The 22,890-nt window shown below is 58.1% G+C and overlaps 1 protein-coding gene across 4 annotated transcripts in view; it reads left to right on the top strand.

Moving 5' to 3' along the window:
• PHRF1 (PHD and ring finger domains 1) overlaps positions 1-22,890 on the top strand; it is a 28,259-nt gene that overhangs the window by 125 nt on the left and 5,244 nt on the right. Inside the window, exons 2-14 of one of the 4 annotated variants that reach the window (XM_077863694.1) lie at positions 278-404; positions 3,037-3,152; positions 3,811-3,897; positions 7,961-8,184; positions 10,781-10,864; positions 12,418-12,536; positions 15,679-15,776; positions 15,893-16,068; positions 16,690-16,816; positions 19,837-19,964; positions 21,363-21,544; positions 21,969-22,085; positions 22,606-22,760. In XM_077863694.1, the coding sequence (XP_077719820.1) occupies positions 3,059-3,152; positions 3,811-3,897; positions 7,961-8,184; positions 10,781-10,864; positions 12,418-12,536; positions 15,679-15,776; positions 15,893-16,068; positions 16,690-16,816; positions 19,837-19,964; positions 21,363-21,544; positions 21,969-22,085; positions 22,606-22,760 (1,591 nt within the window). In that variant the 5' untranslated portion in view covers positions 278-404; positions 3,037-3,058. Of the gene's footprint in view, positions 1-277; positions 405-633; positions 655-3,036; positions 3,153-3,810; positions 3,898-7,960; positions 8,185-10,780; positions 10,865-12,417; positions 12,537-15,678; positions 15,777-15,892; positions 16,069-16,689; positions 16,817-19,836; positions 19,965-21,362; positions 21,545-21,965; positions 22,086-22,605; positions 22,761-22,890 lie in introns of those variants that run through there. The other 3 variants (XM_077863691.1, XM_077863693.1, XM_077863692.1) reach the window with 3 other exon arrangements.

Below are 22,890 nucleotides of genomic sequence, written 5' to 3'. Positions count from 1 at the left end.
GCGGTCTCGGGGTCCCGGCCGCGCCCCGGCCGCGAGGGCCGTGCCCGAGCGCCGCGCGCTTTGTCTGCGGCCTGCCCCGCGGGGCGAGGCCTGCGCTGCGCTGGCTCCCGGCGGGCGGCGGGCGGCGGGGAGGGCGGGCCCCGGGCGGCGGGGGGCGGGGCGGGCGGGCCCCGGGCGGGCGGGGGCCCCTCGGGCCGCCGCCTGGGCGCCCTAGCCGCCCGCGCTGTCGCCCTCCCCGGTGTGGGCGGCGTGTGACCGTGTGCCCACTCGTTTCCAGCTCCTGGTAGTCCCTGCTCGCAGCGGCCTCGTCGCGGTCCCGGCGGTCCCGGCGGTCCCGGCGGCCGAGCGTTCGCGGGATGCATTGCTGCTAGCTCCCGCCGTCCTCACAGCACGCCCGGGAGGAGGTACTGCCCTTCTGCCCTGCACGGGGTCCGTCGGAGCTCGGACTCCTGCTCCGCGCTGTTTGCAGCGGCGCTCGTGCCTCAGCTTGCGGCTTAGGAGGCTGTAGCACCTGCCGTTCTAGGGAGCAGGTGCTAACCCGTGCGCGAGCCTCCGCCGGGCCGGGGGTCCCGCCGAGCCCCTGGCTGCGGTTGAGGCCTCCCGGGACCGCCGGCGGTCTGCCTTGAAGTTGGAGGAAGTGCCTGGCACCTTCCAGTGCGTTCTCCGCGCCAGGCGGGTGGCTGGGGGCCTCTCCGCAGCTGCCCAGCCTGGACTCTCGCTGGCCGGGTCAGCCCCGTGCAGACCTTGAGGGCCTGACTTCTTCACTCCTATTGCAGTTCACAGTTTCTAGGTCTCCCTCCGTGTGGGCAGACCGCCAGTACAGGACGACGGTCCTGGCCGGGTGTGACCTCCTGGACCTGGCCCAGGTGCCAGTTACCACCAGAAGTCCTTTATGCTTCCTTAGTAACGGTTGGAATCGTAGGTGCTTTGGGTCCTTGCGTTTGGAGGTTTAATTATTTCCTCTAAACCCCCCTGAATCTGGAGGTAGAGCGGGAGAGCCACAGAGCACTGCCAGCACTGGCCTGTGGTCTGGAACATGTCAGCGGAGGTGGGGATGGTGGATGTGGGCAGGCACGTCTGAGCTGGGCTGCAGGTGGGGCCAGTAGGTCCTAGGCTGGGGTCCCGGTTAACACAGTTCTGACTGCAGACGTCCAGACAGGGAAAGGGCTGCTGAGGGGTCTCTAGTCGTGGCCTCTTCCTCGGTGTTTGCACAGGTGCTTGCTCTGGGAAATACTTTCAGAGGCTACCTGGGATCTTGGCCAGTGGTTCCCTGTCATGTGGTGATGGAGGGACAGACAGTGATCAGCCTCCTAGTTGACACTCTGCTGCTGCCCTCACCAGCTGTGGTGGAGGAGCACCGGGCCCACGGGACCTAACCCCACAGGTGCAGGGACTCGGGGGCTGGTATTTCTGGCAAGCCCCTGTTGTGCCAGACCTCACCGTGGCCTTGTTGACCTTTTCAGGCAGCCCTCTGAGGCAGGTCCTGCCACTCCCCGTCCCGGGTGGACCTAGGTCTTAGTGCACTAGGGGAGAAGCCAGGGGCTGTTCGTTCATAGTTTTGACTTTGTGCTTGTGTAACACATTATCAAGATAAGGATCTGCACCCTAGAAACCACCCTTGGCTGTGCTCTGTCCTCTCTTGGGTGGCCTCAGGGGGTCACGTTTTCTGGTGTCTGAAGTGTCCCTGGTAGGTTTTCGTGTGTTAGTACTGTCAACCCTTGAGCAGCACCAGGATTTAGGGCTGCTGATCACCATGCAGTGAAAAATCCGAGTAGATCTTTTGATGATGGTGTACTGTTGAGCGGAAGCCTCACTGATAACACAGACAGTTGATAAACACGTGTTTTGTGTGGTTATGTAGCGTATCCTAACAAAGTAAGCTAGAGGGGAAAATGCTACGAAGAAAATTGTAAGGAAGGAAAACACACTTATAGTAACTGTACTCATCCAAAAAATTTGCACGGAGTGGATCTGAGTGGGTTTGTGCAGTTCAAACCTGTGTTTTTCAAGGGCCAACTGTATTCACCTCTGTTGTAGGGCAGGAAAGGTGCTCATACTTCCGGGGCTGGTTAGGTATTGGAGCAGGTGTTCAAGTACCACTGTGTGGAGTCCAGTTGTGGGAATGGTGGTGACACCTGGAAGGGCTGTGGCGCTGTCCTGCCCTGTGGTCTCTACACCTCCAGCAGGTTGCCTGGGTCCCAACAGTGTTGCTGAGCCACCAAACAGGGTGCACACCCTTAGTTGAGTGGGACCGTGGCTCATTTTCTTAACTGTTAAACACTAAGTAGAAGAAAAGTGGAAGCTTTAAGGGGTTGGTAATTGTACAAAAGCACCTCGTAGTATGCTATTTCCAGGTACAAACGATATGAGGAAGTTGATAGTTTCCTCAGATTAACATGCTCTCGCTATGTTAGGAAACATCATCCTAGAATCTGGGGCTTTGTAAGGGAAGTTAGGCACTTCAGAATCTGAATCTGGCTTTGGCCCCACCGGGAGGTGATTGTCTGGGAGCATCTGTACAGAGGTGGTGGTGACGGCCCCTGGGAGAGAAGCCTGCCTGTGGGATCCACGACGAGAGCCTTACCTGGCTGGACCCACCTTCCCCCGCCCTTGCCTTGCCTCTCTGCCTTCTGGTCTTTTTTGTGACCCCTTTCCTCTGACCTCAGACTTGGCCCCGCTACATTGAAATCCCTGCTTTGCCGCAGCTCAGGATAAGCCGTTTCATTCACCCTAGTGTCGGGATCTCTCAGGAGCGCTGAGGTGCTGTAGGTACCTGACCGGACGGAGCTAAATCATGTTCGTTATAAGTTGGTATTTCACTTTGAACGTCACTTTGTAGATGGGAATCAGTGTCTTTTTTTTCTCTGTAGGCACAGTTTTGTGGTTCGAAATGCTTTGTCTTCTGTCTCCTGGCTTGGCCTCCCTGTCCTAGAGAGGCACACGTCACCCGGTCGCGGTGTGTAGCGAGTGACTGTCGGGCTTTCAGGAGAGTGCTGCATCTGGGGACGGGAACTTTTTGACTCTGGTTTGTTTCAGAGCCGAACGCCAATGTCCAGTGATGGATGACGACAGCTTGGATGAGCTTGTGGACCGAAGCCCAGGGCCAGATGGACACCGTCGACTCAGCCCTGCTGCCCTGGCCAGCAATGCTGGTAAGCCAGCCTCCCACCCCTTCCACCGAGAGCTGGGCGAGCATGGGCTTGCGGCTGGCACCTCTCAGAAGCAGGAGGGCCACCTCGTGTTTTCTCCAAGTTATTGGCTCTAGGAAAAGCAGAGTTTCCTTTTTTTTTTTTTTTTTTTAAGACTTTATTTATTCATGAGAGAGACAAAGAGAAAGGCAGAGACACAGGCAGAGGGAGAAGCAGGATCCCTGCAGGGAGCCCGAGGTGGGACTCCATCCCGGGTCTCCAAGACCACACTCTGGACCTTGGTGGCGCCAAGCCGCTGAGCCCCCCAGGCTGCCCCAGAGTTCCCAAAAGAGTCATCTATGTGTGTTGACTTTCAACTTTTAATCTTTTTTTTTTTTAATTTTTAAAAATTTTTTAATTTATTTTTATTTTTTTTTAACTTTTAATTTTTTTAAAAAAGTTATTCTTTGCTTCTAATTGTGCGAGTGGTACATGTATTTATCTTATTCATTTAAGTAGTAAGATGTAAACAGACAAAGGGAGGTGTTTTTCCTACACCTGTTCCCACGTGGACAGCCACTCGTAGTGCCTCTGGCAGGCACATCTGTGAACCAGCCCTAGCTCTTTGCTGCCTTGGTTGTGACCTTTTCTCAAGGCCTGTGTTTTCACCTCTTTACTTTAGAAGAAAGCAGTGATGGCACCAGCGAGGGCTCTGAGGACGACACGGGCAGTGAGCGCAGCTACAGCACTGATGGAGAGGACCAGTCTGGTGAGAAGGCCGACATTTGGGCGGCCTCCTGATACTTTCTCTCGCTGTCGACAGGGACCCCGAGGTTTTACAAAACATTGTTGGTGGAATTGATGCCTTGAGCACACTGGCCAGCTGAGGGCTGTGAGGAACGGGGGAGCAGGCCTCCCCTGGCAGTCCCCTGCTGCGAGCCCTCACCTCCCACTGGGGCAGCGGCTTGCTGTCGATGTGATCCTTTGTTTCAGAGTTCTCTGTGACAGCACAACTTCATTAAAGTGGAGCCACATAACCAAGGTCTTCGCAGGGTGAGCACGGCAGAGTGGATTTTCTGGCATAAGGAATAGACGGCTCTTGGTGACCTGTGCTCCCCGACCCACCTAGGTCCAGGGAAGGTCTAGCATGAGCACAGGTTTGCTGTGGCCCAAGGCTTCCTGGCCAGGACTCTTCACAGGCCAGGTTGGTGGAGCCATTCCGGGCTTACTCTCACTCCTCTGACAAGAGCCCCTGAGATAACCTGGCAAATGCAGGGAATGACTTTATTAAGGAATTCCCTGCACATTTACACTGGTTGACACTCATGCCCTTGAATTTCTGCACAGGGAACATTGCCTTAAGGGACTCTGGTTGGGCACCACCTCCTGGCCACCCTGGCTGGTGCATGGCCTACACGGTGCCCAGGCCGGGCCACCCTATCTGAGGCCAGCTGTGCTCGCCTTCCTCGGAGGGAGGGCACCCTGGGCTCTGCTCATAGAATGCTGGATGTTGGGGGTTTGGCACACTGCTACTTTCCTTCTGGCATAGTCAGCAAGCCTGGAGAAGCATGGTTCTAAAGCAGATACCATGACCTGTGGATCTCAGGCTCTGTGGTTATCCTTGTTAGAATGTTACAGAAGGGTAGCTTCCTATGTGTGGGACTGCAGTAGCATGAGCCAGTGTGAGTTTGCAACTTTGTGTGTATTGGTGACATACTTGTGGATCCTGTACACAAGGACATGAACTCTGTCCTGAGTTTGCTGGTCACAAATACGGTTCTAGTGCTAGTTCCCCCAGGATTGAGTTAGGACGTTAGGCTTACCTGCGTCAGGTCTTGGGCATAGCATCGGCAGGGCTGAAGGCAGAAAATGTTGGTTCATCCCTTGAGCAAAGGTTTAAAGAGCTGCTGGATGCCAGAGAATCTGGGTGGGGCCGGGACAGAGTGCAGAAGCCAGCTCAGCGGGGGTTCCTGCTGTTCCTCAGCTCAGCTCTTAGCGGCAAAGACAGTGGCATGAAGCAGCAGTTACAAGGGTGATAAATGCCAAGGGTAGGTGTGCAGGGGCATCGCCAGAAGAGGGGTTCTGTGGACCTGGAGTGAAGCTTCCAGAGAGACCCGTCTGAGCTGTGATGTGAAGGACAGGAGGAGGTGGCCGGGCAGTAGTGGACAGAGTGCTGCTGTGCAGGGCCATGTGGCACAGAGCTCAGTGCCCAGGAGGGAGGGAGGGGTGGGTGCAGGGCCTGCAGGTGCTATGGGGAGGGAGGGCCCTGAGGCCCTGGTCCTGGCTGGCAGGCCAGTGCCCTTTGTTCCTCCAGCCCCAGCCTTGGGAGTGAGAGATGTGACTGACTCCTTAGCAAGTGGGAAGTGTCATCAGACCTTGAGAAGGGCGTTTCCTGTATCCCAATGGGCTGGCCCTTCCCAGAGCAGCTCCTTATGCTTGTTCTTCTTGCCCTAGTATTTATATCCCTGAAAATCACTTGCTTGATTGCTTTGTGGAGTTTCCAACTCTTTTTTTTTTTTTTTTTCCCTCAAGATTTTATTTATTTGAGGTAGAGCGTGAGCGGGGGGGAGGCAGAAGGAAAGGGAGAAGCAGATTCTCCCCTGAGCAGGGAGCCTGACCCCAGGACCCCAGGACTATGATCTGAGCCAAGGGCAGGTGCTTAAAGTTTCCAGCTTTAAGTATTCTCTGCTTAAGGGGCGCCTGGGTGGCTCAGTTGGATGAGTGTTCGACTCTTGATTTCAGCTCAGGCCATGCATGGTGGGGGGGGTGTGTGTGTGTGTGTCTGTGCTCAGCAGGGAGTCTGCTTAAGATTCTCTCCCCCTCCCTCTGCCCCTCCCCCTGCTTGCACACACATGCATTGCACGCACACGTTCTCTCTTTAAAATAAATAAATTTTTAAAAAAGATTTTATTTATTTATTTGACAGAGCACAGTCAGGGAAAAGGAGAAGCATACTCCCTGCTGACCAGGGAGCCCGATGTAGGGCTCAACCCCAGGACCTTGAGATTATGACCTGAGCTGATACAGATACTTTACTGATTGGCCATCCAGGCGCCCCTAAAATTAATAAATCTTTAAAAAAAATATATATATATATATATATATAACGTTCTTAAGGCTTACCACAAAAACTGAGAACTCAGGCCTCTGATCTGTAGCCTCACCAGCTCCCCAGGCCACACGTGCATGTGCTCCACAGGGAGCTGTGATGACCATGGGACCGTGAGTCACTGTGGTCTGCTGAGGGCACAGCTCCGTGGCACCCCCATCTCTGGCTCCAGCCGGGGCCGTGTTCTTGGGGACCCTGCACTTGTCCACACTGGGGTTTTCAAGCCCGCTGCCAGGCCAGGCCTGCACGCTCCCCTGCACCTTCCTCGGTGTGACCCCTTGTCGAGCTGGGGCCGTCCCCGGCAGCCCCTGAGAGGGGGTGGGTGGGGGTAGACGGCTCTGCCTCATGCGCCTGCACAGATCTTTAGCACCCTCGTCATTGCTGGTCACCATCCCTCAGAGGCTTCGGAAACGTTGCTCCATGTGCCCAGACGCTGTGCAGGGGCCACGGGGCCCTCAGATGGCCAATTCTGCCTTTCAGAATTCTGTGGGAAGAGTGATCATCTGGCCTCAATGTACTTGTGCTCACTTGACCCTTAGTGAAGCGGGGAAGCTGAGAGAAGCCCATTCTCCGTAGCTTCCCACCTGCCCTTTTCCAAAATGTTTGCGTATCAGTTTCATTAGTGTTTTTCTCTGGCTGCCCAGGACGGTGTGCTGACCATCTCCGGGGTTCCAGGCTCAGCAGCCCCTGTGTGGTTACTGGTCCTTTGCTCAGGTCTCAGCTGCTGACCTCAGGAGTCCCTGGGCCACGGTTCCCATCCGAGGCTCAGGGTCCTCCTCCAAGGTCGGCTGGTTGGCAGAGTTGAGGTCTCGAGGGAGTAGGGCTGAAGTCCTAACCCCTGGCTGGCCGTCGGCCGGGGTCTCCGCTCGTGGAGGCCGGCCCCTTGGTCGGCGGCAGTTCACAGCTGCTCGCTTCTACACCTGCAGGAGCACGTTGCTCTGTGACCCGCCGGAGAGAACGGCTTCTGAAGGATTCACCTGATTAGGTTGAGCCGCCAGGGATTACTTCCCTCTGCCTCGCAGCGGCCGCCGCAGGGACTAGGTGATGACAGCCCATCGAGGCACTGGCTCTGTCCTCCCCTGAAGGGATTGGGTACGGTTGAGTCCTAGGCCTTGTGAGGACCTTGCCTGCCACACCGCTGGTGCAGGTGAACTCGTGGGAGGGAAAACGAAACGCATATGTTGACTGCTGTGTTGAGCTGAAAGCGTCTCCCTTTCTGCTGGTCAAGCCCCAGCCCCAGAGCCTCTCACAGATTGATCAGAACTGTTGTAGCCAAACTGCCTAGTTAGGACTCTGTGGTCCCTCCATCTCCTAGGAGAGAACAACACCTGTAAGGAAGGTGTCAGCTGGAGGCAGATAATTTGTTAACGCCATCTGCTTTGAGACGGTTCTGGAGTGTGTCGCCACCATTTGGAGGCTGCTGTGTCGAGCAGGGGCAGTTTTTGGGGGCGGGCCCCTGGGAGCTGCTCTGGTGGTGAGGGTTCTGATTGTGCCCTCATCGAGATGGGGGCTTGCAGAGCTGGTGTGGCCCCCTCGGCCAGTGCCCCGTCCTCTTAGCTTGGGAGCTGCTTCTGGTGAGGTGCCCAGGGATGGTCACACCTGGCAGGGCTGCAGGAAGGGGGTCTGTCTCTTGAGTGTGGATTTGGAAGTGTGCCTTCCTGAGAGCAGCTGTAGTCTGCTCCTGGTGCTCCGGCTCACAAAGTGGTGTTTCTTCTTTCTCAAGGGTCCGAAGATTCTGAAGAAGGAGGAAGAGGAGAAGAGGACATGGAGGCGTTAGTAGCTGTGGTGGACACTCAGGGGAAGCTGGAAGACAACGGTGCATTTAATTCTGATGATGATGCCGAGAGCTGCCCAATTTGTCTCAATACTTTCCGGGACCAGGCTGTGGGGACACCCGAGAACTGTGCCCATTATTTCTGTCTGGACTGTATCGTGGAATGGTCCAAGGTGAGTGAGGCCACTTCTCTCTGGGGTGCTTCCTTCCTTCAGGATGACCTCTATCCATTGAAAGTGACCCTGCCGGCTGCCAGCCACTTGCTGGGTGGTGGTCTCTGTTCTGCAGTAAAATTGGGGCCAGAGGGTTGGGTCCTAGCTTGGTCATTGCTTTGGTTGGTGTGCTTTGGCTCTGGGGATTACCAGTAAAGCTCACTGTGGGGTGATGTGCTCGTGGAGTGTGGGATGAAGAGGCAGGAGAGAGGAGGGTTATTTCTGGGTCAGTGTCCCTTGAGGACCTGCCTGCAGAAATCATGAGTGACGTAGAGGCAGTCTGTGGCCAGCAGAGTCAGCCCAGTGTGCTGTGGCCCCGCAGGGTGGGATCGTCTCATAGATGCAGAGGAAGCGTGAGATGCAACTTGGGACTGAGTAATAATAACCAGCAGTGAAGGGAGCCAGCCTTAAAACAGATGAAGGGAATTTACCAAAAAATACACGGTATATTTCAAACTTTTTATTGTAAAAACTTTCAAAGAAGTAGTCTAGGACAGGAGGAGTGATGTGTGCCCCCACCTGCTGCTCGTCTCTGCCTTCAAGAACTGTTAAGTCTGCTCTCCGTGTTTTCTCTCCTCTCCCCAGCCTGGAACTTCCCCGGCATGGTTGGTGTGTGCAGGTAGCCCACCTCCATGCGCCACCTCCCCCAGCGACATTAGCAATAACCCCGTGGCCAGCTCTGCTCCCCGTTCTTCCAGAGAGCTCAGAAGCATCTCTGTGGGAGTCTGTTTGAACCTCGGCCATGTTCCTGCCAGCCCTGTGGCCACACGGCTGCTGGCTGCTGGCTCCCGGCTCCCGGCTCCTGGCTCCCAGTGGTGTTGAGGGTTTCCTTGCCCCTGGCACTACTTGTTTCTGTTCCACCGCAGTGGATCCATGGCACAGGTTAGGTTAAGGTTTAGGGGCAAAGCCTTATACACTGAGGAACACGACATGGTGCTGGCTGTTTGTCTTCTAATCAATATGCTGGATTAATGGAAGCAAAAAAAGATAGAAATGTCACATAGGAAAAGGTGTTCTTTGCAAATAGTGTTTGTCAACATAGATGTTTTACAAACAATTAGAACATGAAATTCAGCAATATTGTTGGACACAAGATTAACAAAGATTAAGAGACTCAGAAGTGAGTCATAAAAAGACATACGCGATCTTGAAAGAGTTTTTCTAAAACTGTTGAGATCAATGAAGAAGGAGCACTTTCTGGAGAAGTCCCGGCTCTGAGATCCCTCATCTCATCCCCACCCTGACCAAGCGTCCAGAGCCTCGAAGTGCTGTGAAATTCATAGAGGAGGGAAAGAAAATACCAAGAGTCACCCATCCTTTTGAACTAGGGAGAAGTCACCCACTGGATACTAAGACTTATAAAAGTATGACTACGCCAGGATCCGTCCAGATGTGGGGACCTGAAAAGCACGGTCACCCACGGCGGCCAGCAGGTGGCATCTCACGAGGAGAGCGGGTCTCTGTAAACGAGTGTGGGATGGGGAGGAGGGCTCCGCTCACAGCGCACACAGAGCGCCCCCTGGAGCCAAGATGGGAAGTTAGCGAGCCGTGCTCTGAAGCCTTCAGAAGAAAATGCGGGGCAGCTGTGGGGACAGACCTCTAACCCGGGGCAGCAGCTGCCAGGAGACTTTACACAAGGGCAGCGCATGCAGGAGTTGGGAGTGGGTTCCACCGTGAGGTCTCGCCACAGGTGCCGGAAGGTCAGACCAGAGACCGTGGGAGGATGGGAGCCCCTGTACCTCTCAGATCGGAGAGAGTGTAACTCGTGAGCCCTGGGGCTCATGCACTGGTAGCCGTGAGCTGGCAAGGAGACACCAGTCTGCACCACTGTCCTCGGGTGTGCAGGCAACCTGTTTACCCACCCACGCTGGAAACAGCACATGAACCGGCCACCGTCGGGCCGCCTGCTGGTCCCCAGCAGTGTGTGCAGCCACAGCACTGTCCTGAGGACGGATGTCCGGGACCCCAGGGAAGCACACAGCCTGGAGGGAGGGGGGGGGGGCTGAGGGTTTGGGTGGTGACTCCGTGGATGAAATTTATCAGAGCTCATCGAAATACACATTTAAAAAGAATATGTATGATACACCCGATAAAGGTATTTTAAAACAAGGAACTTCCGTGCATCCAAACCATATTGATAAGAAGCATCCAGAACGTGTATCTGATGCATAGTCACACTGTGTAAGGAAATACCAGAATTTACTAGGAAAGAGATGTCAAACAGCCTTGTGCGTGGGAACACGGGTAAAGGCTTTGCCCACAGGCCGCAGAGGAGGGGCCCGATGGCCAGCGACTGGGCTGTCCCTGCTGGAGGCCGGCCTGGGACCCCCACTCTTCTGCTTGTTGAGCATTCAGCAGTGATGGGTAACGTGTGTGGGCTCACAGCTGGCTTTCCTTCCCTCGCCCCTGCGACTTAGCACAGGGCACATAGGTGTGCAGTGAAGATTTGATGATCAATGTTAAACAAGTTCGTGATTTTTGAGGGAATTCTTTGAGTATGGCTGGTATTAATGGTGAAAATCCTCTGGGATCCTGATACAATTTTAATTTCTTACAGAATGCCAATTCCTGTCCCGTCGATCGAACTATATTTAAATGTATTTGTATTCGAGCCCGGTTTGGTGGTAAAATCCTGAAGAAGGTAAGTGTGGCTGCTGTGGAGAAGCGCCCCTGCCCCCCATGCCTCCTGACATTGGTCCAGGTCTGATGGGAGAAGGTGCTTTCAGGAGTTGATTGGCTTTCCTTTTTTTATTTTTAAAGATTTTATTTATTCATTCATGAAAAACAGAGAGAGAGGCAGAGACACAGACAGAGGGAGAAGCAGGCTCCATGCAGGGAGGCCAATGTGGGACTCAATCCTGGGTCTCCAGGATCACATCCTGGGCTGAATGCGGTGCTAAACCGCTGAGCCACCTGGGCTACCCTGATTAGCTTTCCTAAAGTGAGCAAATTTTGGTTAAGTGCGCTTTAGAAACCCACTAAAATGTCGTTTGCAGCATGAGGGTGAAGTGGGTTGATGGTTCTGGGTGGGAAGGCAGTTTCTCAGACTTCCTCCTCCCACCTCCCGCGTGTCTTTTCTCCGGCTCACAGCCACGGGGGAGAGGGAAGGTGAGGGTAGAGCCTGGGCTCCCCGGGGACCACACCCCCGACAGCGCTGGGCCCCGTCATGTGTGAGAGGGCGGGGAAGGAGGAGCTCCCTTTGCTCTCCAGTGCGTGCATTTGCTTGTGTGCTTTGCAGAGCTCGAAGGGCCTATATGAGTCTCCTGTTGTCAGGGAGGAGCATCACGGAGACTCGGACACACGCCTTAGACGTGCCTCTTATAACTGTAGACCCGCTGTTTTATTTACAAAGGGCCCAAGGCCGTAGATGCATGGGGACTTTGGTGCTGGGCGTGCAGGTTTCTCGTGGGCTCAGTGCTGCGCTGGCTCAGGTTTGTGCGCAGGTGGCAGCTCTGGCTTTGCTGACTCTGGCCCCTGACCCAGACGCACTGCTCTCCTTCCCTGGAACCTGGGCCTGTCCCCGCATCACGTAGGCAGCCTTCATTTACCTGGAGCTTCTGCCAAAGGAGCATGTGGACGCTGAGCTCGTCCTGTGTGTGCCGAGAGGCATGGGGGTGCAAAGTCCGGGAGCACACGAGCTAGCCCAACTGGAGAGCTGGAGAGCATCGGAGAGTGACAGGCAGTGCAGCAGGTTAGGGAGGACCCTAAGTCCCCCCCCACCCCTCCCCCCGGGCTCTGGAAGAAGGGTGGGATGAGTGCTGACACCGGTGGAGGGAGAGCGGGACGGGCTGTGGCCACAGCGAGGAGGACGGAGGTGGCATCCCATGTGAAGGGAGCGTGTCCACGACCCTCACACATGGGGTGGCTCAGAAAACGGAAGCCCAGAGTCCCGCGCCTCCGAGCCTGCGTGGGGAAGGCGTGCTCCATGCGTGCCCGTGACTGCCACCGTGTTGCTGCGCGTCTGCCTGCCCTTGCTGGGGCCTAGGACAGTTCTCAAGAGGATAAAGGCCTGCTGCTTTTATTCTGCTTCTCTCTTGCCGTTTGCGGTGACCGTGTCCTGGCTGGTCCCCACCTGCCCGCTCTGGGGCCTTCCCACGGGAGAAGCTGTTCCGTCCGCTACGCGTGAGCAGAATTGCTGACTCTGGGGATCAGGCTCCACTTGCTGTGTGACCGGCAGGGCTTTTCTGCTCTCAGATTCCAGTGGAGAATGCCAGAGCCGGAGAAGAGGAGGAGGAGGACCCGACCTTCTGTGAGGTGTGCGGCCGGAGTGACCGGGAGGACCGTCTGCTCCTCTGTGACGGCTGCGACGCCGGGTGAGCCTGGGGCCCCTCACAGCAGCTCCGGGAGCAGAGGAGCTGCTTCTGCTGTCCCGATCCCTGACCAGCAGGACGTCACATAGGGCTGCTGCTCCGTGCGTCACGCTGTGTGCTGTGGCCGCTGAGGCCAGGCCCCTGTGTCGGGAGCACCTGAGTCCCAGGCCACTGGTTGGTAGCCGGCAGGGCTCACAGGCTCTTCCCACCGCTTATACCCCTGCTCTTCCCCCAGAGATTCTGAGACTGCTTAGCAGAGGTGCACATAAGGCTACAGGATGGAGAAGAGCCGAGGGGAACCTGAGAAATGGGGGCCGGGAGCCCAGACGTAGGTCACGTACAGGACCCCGCCTTCTACGAGGCCAAGTGACCCGTGTCTAGCAGACCCTGGCTCCTGGGAGCCTTTCCCCGGCCTCCTTGCATCACTCTTCCTTTCTCGGGGGTTTTTCTGCTGTGAGCTCGTGCTGAGGGGGTTGTGGCAGCCTCTTGAGAGACACGAGTGGTGGTAGGAGGAGCCCATGGGGCTGTCAGGTCCGCAACTTCGTCTTGTAGGTAGCCCTTCTGAGGGTTGGGCTGAGAAGCAGCAGGCGGCCAGCAGTCTCGACCCCTGGTGGCCCAGAGCTGGCCCTAGAGGCCCCCCGGTTGCAGACTGGCCCAGGCTTTGACCCCTGACCAGGGCCTGCCTCCCCAGTGCCTCCTGCGTGGAGCTCAGTTGGCCACGTGCTCGCTCCCCAAACGATTGCCACATGCTGTGCGTTTATCCTCCCTAGGCACCTCCACTCGCACGGTCTGTCCAGGCTCCCTTCTCACGAGTGGCTGCTTGTGTGTGGGTGCTCCCGTTAGGGGTCCCAGCTGTGTCTGATTGCCCCCTGCTCACTGCTTGCTGTGAGGACAGGAGAGGGCTGGCTGCCGTGGGTGTCCTGTGAACCCTCGAGGCCAGTCCCTGCTCTTGCCAGCCCTGTGCCTCGTTTACTGACTTGACTGTGTGTGAGCAGGAAGCTGAGGAAGTATGGTCTTGTGAGGCCCTGGGGCCGAGTGGGCAGCTCAGCACTCAGAGCTCAGCTCACGCAAAACCAGTCCTTTCCACGTGCTTGTGGCCACTGTGGGCCTGGCACAGCTGGAGGCTGCAGGAGAGGCCATTAGAGGTAGGAGGGACTGCCTGTGGCCCTCGTCGCTGGCCTCACCTCTGCAGCCCGGGATCCCAGCTGGATGCCAGACGTGGGTGCCTTCTGGTGGCCTTGAAGGCAGCGGGGAGCCCAGGTGAGGCTGTTGGAACTCCTGCTCACTAGGCCTCGTTGTTTTCCTGCAGCTTCTGAATCAAGCCCACGGTGCTCAGCTCCTTCGTCACAGTCTGTTCTTAATCCTACTAACTTGGCGGTGACACGTAGGGATATCTCACAACTCTATTTACTATCCTAAACTGTGTTCATAAATGTAACGTGTCAACATGTCTTACGTGCTTGGGTTATTTAGCAGATAACTCAAGTACATAAAACTCCTAATGAATCTAGAACGTTCAGACGGATGAGCATAGTGATCTGTCTCCAAGCATCCTCACACTTAACGTTTGCCACCTGCTAAATCCTCCTGTGAGATGCTGTCTGTCGTTACCAAGTACGAAATGACTCAGTTGTTCTTTTAGAGATGGAAGCACAAGGCCGTAGATACACAAACGTGTAGCAGATCTCTTCACTTACAGGAAGCAAGGTTCACATTATCTCTGATGCTTAAAAAAAATTTGCAATTAAATGTAAAGGTGTCCAGTCACTAGGGAAACCTCCGAGGACATCATGGTGCCGCATCACTGTGGCGTCCTGGCGGGCAGGGGGGGCGGTTCTGGGCGGCTGCAGTGGCGGGGCCCTCTGTCAGTGTGAGTCCACGCGGCCTGGCCTGTGGACTCACCAGCAGCCTCCACTCGAGGTCCTGGAGCTTGGCATGAGGAGAAAACCGGGTGGACCATGTCGGAGCCTTGAAATGCTTTGTGAGAAGCAACGCTGTTACTGATCCTACCCCTGAAAAAGCACGTGGGGTGGCTTCTGAGGCTGGTGTCCACTGCGGGTGCTGCCCAGGACTTGATGCTGGCCTGGGCTTGCTGGCTTGCATTCCGGGAGGAACCTCTCAGCCCTCACTTCCATTCTTGTTCTCATGTGAGGTCCCAGCGGGAGGGTCACGTGGTGAGGGTTTCCACCTGTCCTGGCTCCCTGGATCCCCACGGTCCAGCGTGGTGAGCCGTCCGTGGTTCTTAATCTGGGCTCAGGTCGCCCGGGATTTGTCCGGGTCTTGGGCTGGAGAAGTTTGGGCCAGCTTGGAGAAGGCTGGCACGGGCAGCCCGCGTCAGCAGTGACTCTTCTAAACCGCTGTCCTTGAAGGTTGGATAGAAGGAACTGGATGACCGTGGTCAGGCCACGCCTCCATTCACTCAGCAGACAAAGCCTTTCTTTCTGTATTAGCTCCTCAGACTGGATTGTGAAGTGTGAGGTGCCAGCATTTGAAACTCTTGGGGCTGCTGAATGATATGGGGGGGCGGGGGGCGAGCAAGGACAAACCGAGGTCTCAACCAACCACAGACAAGCCTCCAGGTGCAGGACATCTGCCACGGTCAGCTGCAAGTCCCCCACGGGACAGAGCTGCCCTGGATCACATGGCCACCTAACTCAGTCCCTCCATGTAGGACACCTCCCGTGGAGGCTTCGGGGACCGTGGGGCCCCCTTTGGAGGGCAGAGCTGCCCAGCATCCCTGTGGGAAGGACGTGGGAACACTTGGAGCCTGATGTGTCCCGTGTGATGCACACGGAGCCCACGCCATGTCCTCAGGGTCAGGTCTGGAGAGACGCTCTGGGCTGCCAGCAGCGCCTTCCTGCTGTGTGCTCGTGGCCTTTTCTCTGCCAGGAGACGGAGCACTGGGTGCCTCCGTCTCCTAAGGACCCCACTCCGTGGGTCAGGGCGCCACCCTCACGACCTCTTGTAACCTCAGCCCCCAGCGATCCCATCTCCAAATGCAGCCACTTCAGGTGTCCGGGCTTCCACCTGGGCTTGGGGACACGAATCTGCAGCCAGGTGTGTCACGCTCCTGTGACCCACGGGCATGGCCGTCGGTGGCCCTGGGTCGTACAGTGACCCTGTGTGTGCCCTCTGGCTCCCGTAGGTACCACATGGAGTGTTTAGACCCTCCTCTCCAGGAGGTACCGGTGGATGAGTGGTTCTGTCCAGAATGTGCTGCGCCTGGAGCTGCTGCCGACGCCGGTAAGGCCCACCTCAGTCCCAGGCAGGGAGCACTCAGCAGAGTTCTCGCGGGAGACCCCGTAAGGCTGTGTGGGTGTGGCGGGCGCTCCTCAGTCCAGGACCTTTGTCCTTTGCAGATGCAGGTCCTGTGAGCGAGGAAGAGGTGGCCCTGCTCTTGGCTGACGTGGTGCCCACCACCAGCCGGCTTCGGCCGCACGCAGGGAGGACCCGAGCTATTGCCAGGACGAGGCAGAGCGAGAGGGTCCGCGCGACCGTGAACCGGAATCGGATCTCCACCGCCAGGAGGATCCAGGTGGGTGCGCTGTGGCCGCCAGCCCAGCTGTAGAGCCGCCCAGGGGCTCTGGGGAGGGGGGCGGTCAGCAGGGGGCGGTGTGCGAGGGCAGCCGTGTGCGCGGTCGAGCCCCACGTCCTGGCTGCTGTGAAGGGAACCGGGCCCAGCTTGCCCCACACCAGCCTGCCGGCCCCCCGTGGGCCCGCACCGCCCGTGCGCTGCTTCCGGTAGCAGCACGGGCTGCTGTCAGCGCTGGGAGGGCGCTCGCCAGGGGAAGGTGCAGAGCACGGAGCACCTGGCTGGGGGGCTCGGACCCCGTGGACCCCGTGTCCATCTCCCTGCGTGGCCCTGCTCCGCACCGGCACGGTGCCCTGGCCCTGCAGCTGGCTCCTCGCGGCCTGCCTGGCCCTCTTCCGCGTACCCGCCCTAAATGTGTTGTTGGGGGGCCCTCCCAGGCCTTGAGCGCCCTCAGGAAGCCTGCTGCGGTTTGTCTTTGAGAAGCGAGAAGGGGACACCCGCTAAGCCTGTTGGCAGCCCGAGGGTATCTGGCCCCCATGGGTGGCCTGGTGGGGGCCAGTGTGGGGTCCCTCAAGGCTCTGGGGGGGGCGCTGCCCCGCCAACGGCACCCTCCTTGCCATGCAGCATGTCCCGCGGTACCTCATGTCTTCTCTGCTGGATGAGACCATCGAGGCGGTCGCTGCGGGTCTGAGCACTGCCGTGTACCAGCGCCCCGTGACGCCCCGGGCCCCCAAGCGCAGGAGGAGAACAGGTAAGCCCAGGTGTGGCTCGGCCCCCAGGAGCTTCACCCCAGAGCCCCTGCAGGTTCTGCAGGCTGGTGTTTTCAGGGGTCAGAAGGGCCGCGCGGGTCTGGTCTGTGCACGTGTGAACGTTGCTGCAGGCCTTGAGGTCTCTGCAGCCACAGCCCTGCAGGCGCGTCAGGGCGACTCGGCCACCCCGACCTTGGTTAGGGACCGTGAGACTTTGTGGCCAAACTGCCTTTTTTCCTCTACACGCAGCAGTGCGGCGGGAGGACCCTGGTTCTGGGCTTTTATGCGCGGGTGCTGTCCAGGTGATGAATTGGCTGCTTACTTGTCCTTTTCCTGGCTTAGTTCCTGTATGTCCCGTCCTTGCCTCGTGTCCGTGGGTGCCTCCTGGGGAGAGGCCTGGGGTGGCGTGGGTCCAGTTGCTCACACAGGTGCCCGCTCGAGCTCAGCGGCGGCCTGGAGCATGAGGCGGGAGCTCTGATCGTCATCTGGAGATGCTCTTGCCTCGGGGGGCCCTGCCCCTCCCTCGCTGACCCGGGGAGGTCACTGTGGCCTTGTGCTCGCCTGTTTGGTGGGTGATGATCTGAGGTGTTACAGCGACAGCGGTACAGATCCAGGCTTAATGGCGATGACGCTTGCCCCGCCTGGCCTGCACCCTGGCCCCGGCCCCCTGGCCCCCCGGCCGCCATCCTTCTTCACACTGGATGTTAGCTTCGCCTGTTTTCAGTCTTCACGTGGTGAGACATTCATAGGACCTTGGATGTGCGGGTTTGCCGCTCAGCGCGGTGGTTTTGGACTCTGTGGTTGTGTCTCTGTGATGGACGGACTTCGTGTATCGTTGAGGAATATCCGCGTTACGCGCACAGCACAATTTGCTGCTCCAGTTTCCCTCGAGGGTCGTTTGGGCTGTTACTGGGTGGCTGCGAATGTTCGGGGTGTGGATGTACCAGGGTCTTGCGGGCAGGCGTCGGAGAAGACCACACCGTGGGCTCGGAGGCTCAAGGCATGCTTCAGGCTGCGTGGCTGTCTGCCCCAGTGGCCCGAGAGCCGCGGGGCCCCCGGCACCGGGAGTGGTCAGTGCTGGTCCCCGTGCCCTGCATCCCCTGCCACTGCTGCCGAGCCCTGGGTGCCGTCCGGCCCTGTTGCTGGTGGGGTGCCGGCGCGGGCAGCCTGCGCCCATGTCTCCGTCCGTGGGACTGTGCTGTGCGTGCTCTCTGCCGCTGGTTGGCCGTCCCATGTGGTGTGAAGGGCATAAGAAGGGCCTTTCTTCCTGTCTCTCACACTGTTCCCCTCGTCTCGGCTCAGGAGTGCCAGGTCTCCGTGCTGGCACGTGTCTGCTCACTGCACCTCCATCGCACAGAGACGGCCCCAGGCCATCCGCTTCAGGCGATGCCAGTGCTGTGGTTCGAGGTGGGACCGGAAGGTTTTCCTTTTGTCCCTAAGATGTACCCAGCGAGGACCGGCCGCACCCGTTACCTGTGCTCGGGCAGCTGAGCATCATTCTGTCCCGGTCACGCCTTCATCTTGCCCGGTGGGGTTTTTGGTTTGGGCTTTGGTTTGGTTTGAGGTTCTTTTGGTTTTTCTTTAAAAAAAAAAAAAAAAAAATTTATTTCTTTATGAGAGACACAGGCAGAGGGAGAAGCAGGCTCCATGCAGGGATCCCGACGTGGGACTCGATCCCAGGACCCCGGGGTCACGCCCTGGGCTGAAGGCAGGCGCTGAACCGCTGAGCCACCCAGGGATTCCCTTTTTTGGCTTTTCTAGTGAATTTTTAATTGTTTTTACAGACCCCTGTCAACCCTGGGAGGCCTGGGAGAAACGAGTAGTGAATCTGCACCCAGCCGCCCTGCCCTGGCCCGGCCTCGCTGCCACCCCGCCCTGCCCCGCGTTGGTCCGAAGCCCGTCCTTGGCGCCTGCGTCCTTTCACCTGTCGGCGTGTTCCGATGTGTTTCTAAAGGAGGCGATCTTCCTCCCTTCCCCCTAAGCCCAGTACCCCCGCGGCCCCCGACAAGGAGAATAGGAATTCCTGAGCGCCGTGAGATAGCCTCTCAGTGTTGAAAGTTCTAAATGTGTCATAAATGTGATAGAATCTTTAGAAATAGTTTATTTGAATCCAGAGCCGAACGAGATCCCTGTTGCGCTGGCGGCGGTGCCTGGCAAGTGTCTCCGTGTGACTTGGCTGTGCAGGGAACCAGGTCGCCATGGGCGCCCCTCCCAGCCCTGCAGCCTGCGAGGGGGTGCGGCACCTGCTGGTCTCCCTGCTTGTGAGCCGGCGCCCCGGGGACTCGGGCAGGGCAAGGGGAGGCTTTTCTCTTGTGCTGGCTGCCGCCCAGGCCTCGGGGGCTTTGGACTACGTCTAGTCGAGTCCTCGTGCAGAGCTCCCGAGCTCTGGCGGGGTTAGGAATTCGAGGACTTTGCTACACGCGTTGTGTCGATGGCGTCCCGAGGGTGGATCACCGGGGCTCCGTGGAACCCCTCCTTCCAGGCTGAAGTGCCTGTGGGCGCCCAGGGGCTGTGGTAGCGTCCTGGGAGGAGGAGCCCCTTGAGCCACCCGTGTCTCTGAGCCCAGGGGTTTGTGCGTCCCCCCCTTCGGGACATGTTCCTGGAGATGCGCAGCAGCCGTTTCCCCTCTGCTGGGGGCTCCTCTGTGGTTAGACCGAGAGGGCGCGGGCCTGGGGCCGGTGGTTTCATTTTACTCTGGGTTGTCGCGGTTTGTTTTTTATTTAATTTTGTTACGTGACCACGTGAAACACTTACTAGTTTACTAGTTACGGAGGTCAGGTCTGTAATCCGTGGCCTCCGGAGGCGCCCTGTGTCCTCTGCACTGCCTGCCCTCTCTCGCTCCTCCACGGGAAGCACGGAGCTTTAGGTGATGGTTTATTTCTCCATGTAAAACCCCGGGCCAGTACGCACAGCCGTCTACGCGCCAGGGCCCGGCGGGTGCGGCACGTGCGTGAGTGGGACGTGCAGGGGCGGGGGCCTCCGGTTCCCGGCGAAGCACAGACTCCTAGGGTGCTCTTTGCAGGAAGACGGAAGAAAGCATCAGGAAGAAGGAAAGCGCAGCCCAGGTCATCTGTGAAGAGCAGGAGCTCTGGGGCGAGGTCTAAGAAACGCCAGGGCCGCGTGAAGAAGAGAAAGGGGAACAAGTCAAAGGTAGGCTCGGACGGCATTGTTGCTATGGCTGTCGTTCCCGTGCGTAGCAGGTGCTGGGACTCAGAAACACCCACCTTTCTGAAAAATGAACATTTCTGCAGCACAGATTAAAGCTGGGGCTAGCCAAGAGGTCGTCCAGGAACCTTTCCAACAGCTTGATGGCCCGGGGCTTGTGTACAACTCCTGGAACCCCAGGGTGGGCCCTGTGGGGCACAGAGGGCAGGCCGCCCAGGGGGTGTGAGGGCGGCAGGGCCGGGGCCACCAGCTGGCTGGGGAGGCCAGTGGATTGTTAGCTGGAGTGTGGAGCCGCTGGGAGCTGGGGGCTTCGAGAGGGGAACGCCGGCTGGGTGTGCGGCCGGGTTTTCGGCCAGACCAGTCTTGTCCTGGCCGAGGTGACTCGAGTGGGTCACCCGTGGGCTCCTTGTCCTCTAGTTCCTCACAAGCAGGCTTTGAGAGCGGGCCCCTCTGTGTGCGTGCAGCCTGCGCTGCGTGTCCCTGCTCTGAAGGATTGTCCTCCCTGCAACTACCAGGCTGGACGCTGACATCACTTTAGTACACGAAACCTAAGATGCTCCGTTGTGGCCGTCATTCAGGTGCTTGCTGCGTCTGTACGTGGATTCACGCTCAGATCATTGCCGTTGGCTGATGAACGTACTGTACGCTTACGGAAACCTGTACTCAGGTTTTGTCTTGTTTTTTTTAAGGATTTCTGTTTGAGAGAGCGAGTGAGAGCTCACGGGAGTAGGGGGAGGGACACAGGCACAGGGAGAAGCAGAGAACCCGACGTGGGGCTCGATCCCAGGACCCCCAAGATCATGACCTGGGCCGAAGCCAAGACGCAGGCACTAACCACGCAGGCACCCCTCCCTGTGTCTAAATGGAGCATGTGAACAGCTGCTCTGGTGGTTCATTCAGTCGGACTTCCTGGAGGGACAAGAAGCCAAAGCTGTGGCCACACGTGGGTGTGGGTGGCACACTGGCCACGTCCCGCTGTGTGGACCCTTCATGCCCGAGCCTGATCCTGGGCTTGGCTGTGTGTCGCCATTTCCCCTGCCAGGGTGTCCAGGGACTATGGCCCCGAGCGCACACATGTGGGAGTGCCCCTCAGCCCTGCCCCTCGGGTGGTTTTTAAAACACCTGTCAAATCAGTCATCCCTTGAATGGTTTGTTCGCTGCTTGTGAATTTTTGTAGAAAACAGACCACCTGGTAACAAAAAGTTCCTGCAGGTGGTGGTGTGCTGCGCGGGGGGATGTTGGACTGTATAAGGACCCGTGGAGTGTCATCGTTGCTACAGGCCAAGCCCTGCGGCTCTGGTGTGGCATTTACTCAGCCGTGTTTCTAGAGCCTTCAGGTCCCGTCTTTCTTATCATTCCTTTCCTTTTATGACTTTGGTTCAGAATGAAGCCACAGCTCGCTCCCGTATCGCACGGACACTGGGCCTCCGGGGTCCGGCCTGCGGAGGCTGCATCCCCTCTGTGCACAAGCCGGCGGAGCCCTCTCTGGGGCTGATGCGTGCGGACATCGGAGCGGCCTCTCTGTCGCTCTTTGGAGACCCTTATGAGCTGGACCCCTTTGACAGGTAACGGGGACTGCCCTGCAGGGGGACTCCCCTCCCTCCTCTCCCCTTCCCTCCCTCTCCCCTTTCTTCCCCCCTTCTCTCCCTCCTTCCTTCCTTCCCTCCCTCCTTCCTTCTTCCCTCCCTCCTTCCTTCATGGGCAGTGGGCCTCAGATATTGTATTTATAAAATGAGGGGAAGGACTCGACTCCTTTTCAGATTCCTTCAGGTGGGGTGAGGAGGGAACTCTCCACACCTGCCAACGTGGAGAAGCCCTGTTGTGCACATCCGCCCGCCCTTGCCCTGCGCCCACTCAGAGGCTTGGGTAGAAGCCGTGTTGGGCTAGGGCACAAGTGCTGCCCCGAGTAGAGCTGAGGAGGGGCCGGGGTCTCCCTGGGCCTCCACTGTGGGGTCACCGTTCCTGTGGGCTCTGTGCTTTCTCCAGCAGTGAGGACCAGTCTACAAACCCTGCTTCCCCTTTGAGCGCCAAGAGGAGGGTTCTGTCCCAGTCAGCACTGCGTTCTCACCGGCCCGTGGCCAGGCCTGTGGCCATGGGGCTCTCCAGGTATGTGCTGGCGGGGACCATGGTCCTGGGGTGGAGCCAGCGGGGCTCCATATGGGCCTGGCACCCTGCGTGTTCACCCTGCCTGTTCTGGGGCGTGTGCTGAAGTCCAGGGCACCAGGATGCATGGCCAGCCAGAGCCTGCCTGGGCTGAGCTGGGGGCCAGTGGCCGTAGGTGCTTGGGCCACCTCCATGTGCCCACCTTGGCCACAGAGCTGCTGTCCGTGCTGCCGCCCCAGGCTGGACTGTTTTCTTCTGTTCACCCATCCAACAAAACAAACCAATGGAACTGGTCAATAGGGTGCCTGTTGGTGGCATTTGGGGCCAGAAGCATCGGATGACTTCATCTCCAAACACCCTGCTTTTCTTTTCATTTTTAGAGCTGCTGGGTGGGTCTGATGTCCTCTGCATGCAGGGCCCCGGCAGGCTGCCTCTTCCACGTGTGGCAGCTGGGGGGGAGGGTGCACCTGCCTGGCTTGAGGGTCCTGGGCATGGGGAGGCAGCCATGGGTCTGTACCCACAGGAGGAGTGTTCCTGCTGCGGCGCCTGAGCCAGAAGTGGACGAGGCCCCGGTCCCTGACCTGGTGGGGAGTATCCTTTCGGGCCAGAGCCTCCTCATGATGAACGGCGCCGACATCATCATCCATCGGGACGGCTCTCTCAGCGCCAAGAGAGCAGGTGAGGTGGCCATTGCACGGAGCCAGCAGTGTCCACGGGGAGCCCTCTGTGCCTTGGCGCTCTGGGAACTGAGAGGGTCACGTGACCCTTTGGGTCTCCTTGTGTCTGAGCAAGCGGTGGATGAGACCGT

The sequence above is a fragment of the Canis aureus genome, chromosome 21 (assembly GCF_053574225.1).
Source record: "Canis aureus isolate CA01 chromosome 21, VMU_Caureus_v.1.0, whole genome shotgun sequence".
NCBI classification, from domain to species: domain Eukaryota; kingdom Metazoa; phylum Chordata; class Mammalia; order Carnivora; family Canidae; genus Canis; species Canis aureus.
The sequence above is the reverse complement of the archived record's forward strand: the minus strand, read 5'-3'. Positions and strand labels throughout refer to the sequence as shown.